Raw genomic sequence first — 10,000 nt, 5'->3', positions numbered from 1 at the left:
CTCGTTTCTCTGGGCATTACCTAGCACTCATTGTTATTGTATCTCTCTCTCTCTCTCTCTCTCTCTCTCTCTCTCTCTCTCTCTCTCTCTCTCTCTCTCTCTCTCTCTCTCATACTTGAGACTGGTATTTGGTAAACAAAAATCAACCATCACATTCTAAAAAAGCGTTCATAATCAACTGTTTATTACTGGTTAGTGCTTTAAAATGTGCATGTTAAAGTACAAAGGTGGAAAATTCATACATTGCAACACATTAGAAATATCCTTAGAACGAAACTTCAGAAATCAAAATATTCAAATACAGCTCACCATTAAAATGAAAGAGGAATTATACGCCATACCATCAGAATGAATAAATATATGAACAAATACTCACCAGGGCGCAGACCTGAAGAGCGTGAAGATTGGTCACCTCGTAATCGAGTTTTCCTTGAAGTAGAATGTCTCCTCGATAAGTGTCCGTCGAGTATAACCTTGACGTTATCTTAAAGAGGTGAGCTGATGGACCCTGTGTCACAGAAAGATAGAGGGTTATTGCAAGTAATGATTCGTCGTATCTGTCCTTTGCTTATTTTATTTGTTTTTCCTTTATTCTTTGTCTGTTCGTCTGCCTATGTATTCTTTTTCTGTTATTCTTTGTAACTTGTTTTATATTGTTATTAAGGCCAACGTTAGTAAATTTTAGTGACTTTTTGACGATAAACCCACTACAGGCAATTTACTGTACTTGCAAAAAGAAAAACAAACAAGAAGCGACAAACTAATCTTATATAGAAATTAGTAATTACTAGTAGTTATTTTATTATCTGTTTATTAAGAACAAGAAATCATTTCTAACTGCACTTTCATAACTAAGATATAAGAAGAAAAATACTGCCACGGGAACCGCTTTACTGCCTAAAAAAGTAACTATCCTTTAAAAAAGAATTTTTACAAAACTCAGAACCTGAAAATGATTCACGACACTTTTAAGATTTGCAGTCAACAGAATATAAAATATTGTATACCATATATCAATCTGAGATTTATGAAAGTCAGACAAATTCTGTTATAAAAGATATATGCATCAGATACCCCAATCTCATTCTCGGTAATCAGGGTAATTACCTCATTTTCCTTATAAAATCAGATGTGTTCACGATTTTTACTTTATTGTGGATTTCCTAAACTAAATTGTTCATGTTATTAGGCTAGTACACATGTTACGTCATACTTTTTCGTGAAACAGATCTACCTCAATTTTTCTTATCACGCTGCTACTTTATATGCATTAGTTTAGCATAGTCAATACTTATTCTTACAGTGATCCTACAATAATAATTATTTCTGAACCTCTTTTGCGTAATTACTCTAGTTATTTTCAGGTATGTTCGTATTGATTTCAGTGGGCAGCGCGGACGCGTCTTAAGATTAGCACGAAAATAAAAATGTATATCATAATGATCATGATTTTGCGACTTAAGTGTGTGGTGACTCAAGGCAGCGTCCGAAATCAATGCTAATTCATGTTCCTTTCTTTCCATCTTGTACTTGCTGTCTGAAATAGCACATGCGGTAAAATCATATATTTTCTGCTTAACTATTCTCAAGTCCACATTTTCCACGACAACGCAGATAGAGAAATATTCAAACCATCATATAAAAACAACATATAATTCAAAGACGATCAAATTAACGGCGGAGAGTCTGGAGTGCATTGTGAAAATTACAAGAAACGTCACAATATCCCGTTCACAATTTTATGGGCTAGGCAATGATATAGAAAGGAATACTGAAAAGATGTGAATATGGGAGACGTTTCAAGCAGATGACATATGCACACAATACGCCATTTTAATGTCACTAACCTCACGGCCAAATATAAACTTTCCTTCACAAATCACCGTAATCTTTTCTTCCATGGTACACAAACTTTCGTGGTAAATAGAAAAAATGAGACCTTCAAAATAACCTCCATCCTCTCTACTAAAATTCCAGACGTTTTTCTTATTCGGAATCCCCAAAGGTCTTTCCAGGTACACAGATATTTATAGCTATTCCTGGAAAATGGAATACATACTCGCTAAAAAAAAACGTCACCATGCCCAGCCCACGCCACCTTCCTCTCAAAATTAATTACAGTACCGGAATGAAACATAAAACTCCTTTCTGCAGTGCCGTCGTCGTTATAAAAACAGAAAGCTTGCTTTTGTCAGGGCCACGGGATGAGCATCGGAATGTAACCAAGAAATATTCCTTGGAATGGAGTAAAAACTCCTTTTTCCATTTATGGGTCAAGACTGGAAGTTTGCGTGTTCTCTCAAACAGACCTTCAACTGCTCCTCTCATCTCCCCCCTCGTCATTTCCCCTCCAGCGTGTCCTGAGAGTTGAATTGTTTGCTCTCTCTCTCTCTCTCTCTCTCTCTCTCTCTCTCTCTCTCTCTCTCTCTCTCTCTCTTCAAATATTTTTTTTTTATTTAGATGTGGTTCCACAAACTTCCTATTATTATCTATACCATAATAAGATATAAGATTATTCACCAGCACTGAAAGCTATCAAAGAAATCGCACTGCTAGATCTCATTTTGCTTAATCATAACAACGTAACATTCTAGGCCCATTCTATGGTCTAGGTGTCTAGAGATTTATCCTCCCAAAGTGCATATCTTAAACATTTGTAAAATCATTTCGAGACAATGTATAAGGAAGATGAGACTTCTTCCATATTATCTTAATCTACGTTTTTATAACAATTCAAAGAAAATATATATAGTCTAAAATCGAGGATACTCAGAAACAGAAGTATTTTATAACAACGACACTAACAAATATAAGCAATAAATGGAATGCACGGAATTCTTCCTAAGAACATTTTCTGGTCTCTTTTCGTAATTCACGCATTTCCAACACGAATATGCCATACTAAACCGGAATAATAAATAGACCTTTTTCCCATATTTTTAGTGTGGAGTTCAAAGCTCCAAGGGAAGTTCTGTTGTAGGAATTTTCATGACAGTCATGAAAAACGTTATTGACCTACATTAACTTCGTAAAGTACTTTCCTACGATTTATAAACTTTAAACTTAATAAAAAATAATTTATTCTAACCCATCTACATTATATTTAACTATTGCATTTTCCTATTTATCTGTCAGTATGTTAACACCTCTATTACTGTATAATTTTCATTACTGTCAAAATCTCAACATCTCAGGCTTTGTATATTTTAAGTATTTTATCTGTCAGATAAAAACGGTGCATCTCCGGCAATATATTCCTTTAATACATAATTTCTGCCGTGACAGAAAATAGAAAACTTTAAATCATCTTTTACTCTTTTTATATAAGCCTATTTGTAATGCGAAAAAACAGAATAGTCTTCTTTCAACGAGTTCTTTCATCTTACTTGCAAAGCAAACAATCGTTTCTATTGTATTCTTTAAAAAAAATTATAATATTCATTTATCATTTAAAACCGTAAAACATAATTTTTTCAGCCACCACCTGAAGAGTAGTAACGCACCGTCCTCCTGTTCGTTGCTGCTTTTCCTTTGTTTGACTTCATGAGGAATGCACCACTGGTTATGTATTCCTTCTTTTACTCGCTTAAATCCACACTCCTTTACAATACTACCCATAAAGTACAAGAACCCGAAAGAACTGTTCCCTTGAGCTTTATGACCATCAAGAGGAAGTGCTACGTCACAGAGTATTTGCTATGTGACTCACGACATGACATCATGAATGTAACATGACTGAGAGACATCATATCCTAATGGCACTGTGGCATGGAGAAGCACAAATGTAAATAAAAAAAGAGAAATCTTACCAAGCTAAGTTTCCTTCATATATCGATACATACACATATTTATGCATTTTATCATGTAAGTATACATATATAACGTTTTTCATTACCATGACTTTATTTTTTAGGTCTGTACCATTTAAGAAGTATTCCAGTTTAATCTCTGTCACTGAAAATGTGTTTGTAATTATATACACATATATGTCTGACATTCTACATAAAAGAATGTTGCAAATAAGGTTGTGTCAAATCCTTAACCAGTTCAAAATATGTGAAATTTTCTTCCATCATGTCAGACATTTTTAAGCGCTGAATAGCCGAAAGTCCCAGTGCTTAGCTCGACAGACTAAATTTCACAAAATCTATCAGTATCAGCTAATTCTCTGAATATCGCTTTCTGTTCTTTGGACGTCAAATCTCTCTCTCTCTCTCTCTCTCTCTCTCTCTCTCTCTCTCTCTCTCTCTCTCTCTCTCTCTCAACACTTCCTTAGTGTACTTATAGCCATTACAACTAAGGTCTCCTTCGAACCCTTACAATGTAAAAATAGATTCTGAATATTGACGTCCTCCTCACGCTCCACCCCTGCATAGTGACCCCCATCTCTCTCTCTCTCTCTCTCTCTCTCTCTCTCTCTCTCTCTCTCTCTCTCTCTCTCTCTCTCTTCTGTCCCTCCTGCTTCTGCTCGACGAGGAACTCACTCGGAAACCCTTCCACAATCCCCCTACATTGGCCGCGGTGGCACCAGAAGGCCAAACTAGTCATAAATTTCAAATTACATTCGTCAGTCCTCCATTCCTTGCTGGCCATCGAAGTTGAAATTCGGATTATAACAAATATTCTGGACTGTCAATTTACTGGAAATTTCCTTGCGTTTCTGATAAAACGGAAATGAAGTCTGATTCATTTATTTGTCCATTTATTTACTTTTTTTTTTACTCATTTCTATTCGTATTTATTTATTTTATATTAATTTATACTCTTATTTATTTATCTTTTTATTTATTTATTTATTTATTTATTTATTTATTTATTTATTTATTTATTTATTTATTTATTTATTTATTTATTTATTTATGGAATTCGCAAAGACACCTGAAGAACTTCGTGGAAAGTATGCCATGGCAAATTAATCTCTGAGAAAGGCATGTTCATCAGAAAATACTAAATCAGCGGGTTATGACTTCAATTATCGTAATCTTTGCGCCAAATTGTTAAATGAGCAGATCGAAGGTGATTCCATCTGCGAAATCCATTTTTGGTTCCAGGAACACCAAGGATCACTCCTGGATTCCAGGTCATAATTTGGTTGCGGCAACTTAAATTGGCCTTGCGTTCGTAAAAGGGTTGAATGACATCGTTTTCATTATGTAGTGGACTCAAATGGCCTTGTACTGGAATGCATTTGTACATTATTGCCAGGAAGGATAATCAAACAAAATATTCCATAAATAATAGCCTAGTTCCCCAAATGCGTCGTTTTTGCAAAAAAAAAAAAAAAAATTGAAAAAGGAGCATAAATTTAAAAATTAATTGATCAAAATATGGATTGCAGGTCCAGATATCAAATGATGCTATATTCCACAATATCTAAATAGTTAACAAACAAGATCTAGATCATGAATGCCCTTTAAATGAAAATAAAGAAAGGGAAGCAATATTCAAGCTAATTTAGCGCAGACAACAGTTAAATGAGCCAAGTCTAATTTTTCCTTACACAATGGTAGCATTAAGAGTGATAGGAAGACAAGATTATAGGAAGAGAAGTAAATACCCAAATAAATAGAGAAATAAATAAATAAAATCATTTAGAGGAGGGAGGAAAATAAATTGAATACTTGGCGCTAGAATCGCAAGAACAAAATGGAGATTTGCTACAATCAACTGAACCTTGTTTAATGAACAACAAGCATACAGCTGCTATCGGCAGAACGCACTTGAACTTTGCAGCAATAAATGCTTGTAGTGCTTTTGCATTACTAATATAATCTAAATTCTAGCAAGGAGAAAATGCACAATACGAAAGAGAGAGAGAGAGAGAGAGAGAGAGAGAGAGAGAGAGAGAGAGACTCATGAGCTCCAACGCCCTTGAACTAAGGTACCAAGAATAGCTTGTAAGCAACAAAATGGTAATAAGGAAAGCATCACATTCAAGAACTTCAGTAACATAAATCTAGTCCACAGAGAAAATAAGTCACGTCACTTGCTGTATAAAAAAAAAAAAAAGTTTCCATAAATCAAAGGGATTATCAACAACATAAGGCAAATATCCACACGGAACCATACTATGCGAAAAGGGTTGAATGAGATAGCATCTAAATTCAGACATTATGGCACGGGTAAGCTCACTTCAGTGGCGGTAATCCCAGCAAAATCCCAGATTAATCGCGCAATCCCTCACTGTCCGTCTGTGTGGACCGAAGTGCCCAGGTACCGTGATGGATGATAATGGCAGTCAATAGATGGCGTGGCGGACGCACATTAGGAGAGCCGAGTTATGCTGGAGCCACTTGTCTTAGTGCCACTCTTCATGTTCTTAGAGTTAAGCATGAAATTACTCTTAGCTTAAGGGGCCCTGGACCAGGAAGGTTTAATTGCGTGGGTTTAGCCTTAGGGGAAAGCGAGACCTTGAAGCCTGGGATGACATTCTAGCACGTCTGTGTGTCCGTTCTGTTTTTACTTCGGAGTGAATGCTTTCAAGGTTCAAGATAGCCTGACGAGGGAACGTTTCTATTGATGATGGTAACGCTTACTACTGGTAGATCGTTTTTCATTCCTTCAGTATCACCCCCCCCCCAAATCCCCCCAACCCTTCCCACCATTCATTTTCGTCAAGATTTTCCTAAATGTCATTTATGTGTGCATAACTGGCTAAATATATAAGGTTGTCAAAAGAAAGGCTTTTTTAGTGAATCCTTGAAATTTAGAAAAAAAATTTCTCGAAGGCATATCCTTTACTGATATATTAAATCTTGAAAAATAAGGAATCATAATTTAGGGGTAAGGTTATTTAAAAAATTTTATTTTATTTTATCGTCCCTTACTTAAATATAATAAAATACGACTCTAAGCTTCCAGTTTTGGATATTGTTAAGAAATCTTAATGTCCAATATCAAAAGCTTGGCAATGTATATTCTTGGTAGTTCTAAACAAAGGACGATTAAACCAAATGAATCTATAAATTCACTTTATTTCTGAAATTGTTAAAGAGAGAGACAGAGAGCAAGAACAAAATAAAGTGCATTTATTCTCATGTTTCTTTGAAATCTCTCTTTAGCAAAACAAAAATAAAAACACCTTCTTTCCCAAAACTGACATGAAGTCTTTTCTATTCTTTTTCATTGTCCTTCACCTTCAGCGTCCTGAGATATAGACAGTTAACCATAGATTGATCTTTGTTGTATATCATGTCTATATATAATATATTTGTCTACACGAAAATCTATTAATGGCATGAAATAATAATTTTAAGAAAAAACCTAGTATTCATATGATTTCAAAAGAAAACCAAACTCGGAAAACAATTTAACTAATAATAATGCATAAATGAAACATGGTGACTTCGTGACATGAGTCATCAGAACAATACATAATAGCTAAACAAAAGACCAAAGAACAAAACTCAAATGTGTAGACATAAAAGCGTCACATAAACAAAGGAACAATAGAAGACGACTCAGAAGATTTCACCTGGAATCTTAGCAGTCCCAAGCGAATGTTGAAGCAATTCATGCCAATTAAACTAAAAGGAAAGACTGCATTTGATTCTTAGAGACACGGAACCCAAAGGAGATTATATATCATCCTCCCACAAAAGAAAAAAAAAGGTCCTGTCAGAATCTCAACATAAATAGCCCCACCGGAGGGTATCAAGAGGGTCCCTCCGACGTCCAACCTCTTTTAAAAGGGAGACAGACTAAGACGACAGTTCAATAGCTATTTTAAATCGTTTTTATGTTGTTTTTCTCGTTTTCAGAGTCGAGATCCCAAGACAGGGGTCAGTTTGTAGTAGCCAATCTTGCATATTTGTCCGTTGTCGTTACAGTGTTTCTTGAAGTATATAAGCAAATAAAAATAGAAATTCAACCAAAAGAAAGTCATTTTAATGACATGGCAATAAGAAAGTGATAAACTTTTTTGAGGATGCTTGCTAAACGAAATTTTATACCTTCACACAAACATTATATATATATATATATATATATATATATATATATATATATATATATATATATATATATATATATATATATATAAATAAATCTGAAAAGAATAATGATAATGCTAATCATGAGAAAAATAATCCTGTTTCAAGGGACAGTCAAGGTAAACTGAAATAGAACTATAACCTTAGTTCTTTCTGAGCAATTGATTGCTCACAGTGATGACTCGGCAAGATAAACAAATCCAGGAGTTGAAAGTAATAATTAAACTAAATCTTAGACCGCGAGCGGTTGTTTAAAAAAAAAAACAAGATCACGTCCAAGAAACATCTAATTAAATAAATGTTCACACCGAAATGAAGGCGATTTCCGACCAATATTTAAAAATTAGCAATGTTTGTCATCGTTTACACCTAGCCGACTTCTCATAACCTTTTGTTCAGCGTTATAAACTATTGCTCTTTGTATCTTAAGAGTGAATGATCTAACTCCAAAATCCACAAATAAATTGGTTAATCCCCAATATCCACATATTTTTTTATGAGTAAACGTTACGTAACAATTAGTAATCTTATTATTCTAAGCCAGTCTGAAACTGCCATCTAAAATGTACAGAAATAAAAATAATTACGATCCATTCTCTTAATAGATAAATAAAAAATATCATGCTCTTTCTTCCATTTCTTGTAATCTTGAGCTGACTAATAACTCTGTTACGTGCGTTAATGATTGACACTTGTCACGAAACACAAACTATTGAATCATTTCCATTCCTTTAATCGACAATTTCACCAGTACTATCTGTATGAGAATTGGTGGCCGGTAGTAAAGTCCTTAACTTAGATGGTTTGAATAACATCTCCTGTGCTTTTTATATACATCTTTATATTTAGTTACTGTCTCAATTTGTGACGTAATATCAGTTCGTACCAAATAACAGATCCCAGTAAACTTCTCAGAAGACAGAGAAACTAATGTCATAGTTTTATCTAACTCAAAAAACAAATTTTGTGTTTTATATATATATATATATATATATATATATATATATATGTGTGTGTGTGTGTGTGTGTGTGTGTGTGTGTGTGAGTGTGTGTGCGCGTGTGTGTGTGAGTGTGTGTGTGTATATGCATAAAGCTAATTACATAAAACAAAAACTCTTCCATCAAGTGCTTCATAATCACAATGACATACAGTAAGTTCGTATTCATTATTATGTAATCGACATACATAAAACGTCATGACAACGAATCACTTACCAGTATGGTGAAGTCCACCGATGAAAGCGGTTGTTTCTTCGCCACAACAAAAGTAATCAAAGTTCCAACTGGTGCGTTCTGTATGAAAGACGAGAAAAGACGAAATCACGTATCCATGCACATATGTAAATGAGACAAATCACATTATACTTAGGGAGATGAATGATATTAGTCATGTTGGTGAATTTACATGTGATACAAAAGGGTACAGGTGAGGCTACAGCTTCCTCTGTCCTTAAAAGGTTAATCAGATTTATTTTTTTTATACATATTTTTGCCTGTAACGTCATGAACATTTTATTTCCAATGACATCCAACATGGTATGAACAAAATAAATGCGAAAAATCCTGTTTTTTTTATACTTCATTTCTATATGAATTTAACAAAGATAAGAATGAAAACCTTGGTAAGGTTCAAAGCATAAATAATCATCCGTCATCTCACCTCGGGTACCACAGCCGACGCCGAATACTTGACGAAGATATCTGAAGTAGGAGTCCTCCCTTTCGTAGGTACGATGCGAGAGAGAACTTCCGTGTGATCTCCTACCCTGTCCGTCACCGTCAGGATAAGAGAGTAGTTCTTACGTTCATTCAAACGCTGCCGTAGGTAAACGTAACCGAATTCATAATCCGATTCGATATCAATCAAGCTACTGTCTTCACCTGTAAATAAAATAAGATGTTACCATTAAACTATTTAAAGCAAAATCAGATTTCAATATGAATTTCATGCTCATAGATCGAAGTGAAAGGAATATTCTTTGGAAAGAGTATGGATTAAGATATCTGAT

At 34.5% G+C, this 10,000-nt stretch overlaps 2 protein-coding genes across 2 annotated transcripts in view; one reads left to right on the top strand and one right to left on the bottom strand.

Moving 5' to 3' along the window:
* Window positions 1-10,000, top strand: part of LOC136833451 (uncharacterized transmembrane protein DDB_G0289901-like) — a 218,882-nt gene that overhangs the window by 8,800 nt on the left and 200,082 nt on the right. The gene's annotated exons all lie outside the window — the stretch shown is intronic.
* LOC136833452 (cadherin-86C-like) overlaps window positions 1-10,000 on the bottom strand; it is a 207,697-nt gene that overhangs the window by 66,272 nt on the left and 131,425 nt on the right. The window contains exons 4-6 of the mRNA XM_067095631.1: window positions 9,652-9,872; window positions 9,207-9,284; window positions 377-508 (exon numbers count right to left, since the gene is read on the bottom strand). Coding sequence (XP_066951732.1) covers window positions 377-508; window positions 9,207-9,284; window positions 9,652-9,872 — 431 coding nt within the window. The remainder of the gene's footprint in view (window positions 1-376; window positions 509-9,206; window positions 9,285-9,651; window positions 9,873-10,000) is intronic.

Source organism: Macrobrachium rosenbergii, chromosome 51 (assembly GCF_040412425.1).
Source record: "Macrobrachium rosenbergii isolate ZJJX-2024 chromosome 51, ASM4041242v1, whole genome shotgun sequence".
NCBI classification, from domain to species: Eukaryota; Metazoa; Arthropoda; class Malacostraca; order Decapoda; family Palaemonidae; genus Macrobrachium; species Macrobrachium rosenbergii.
Note: the sequence above shows the minus strand (reverse complement) of the source record. Positions and strands in the feature narration are given on the sequence as shown.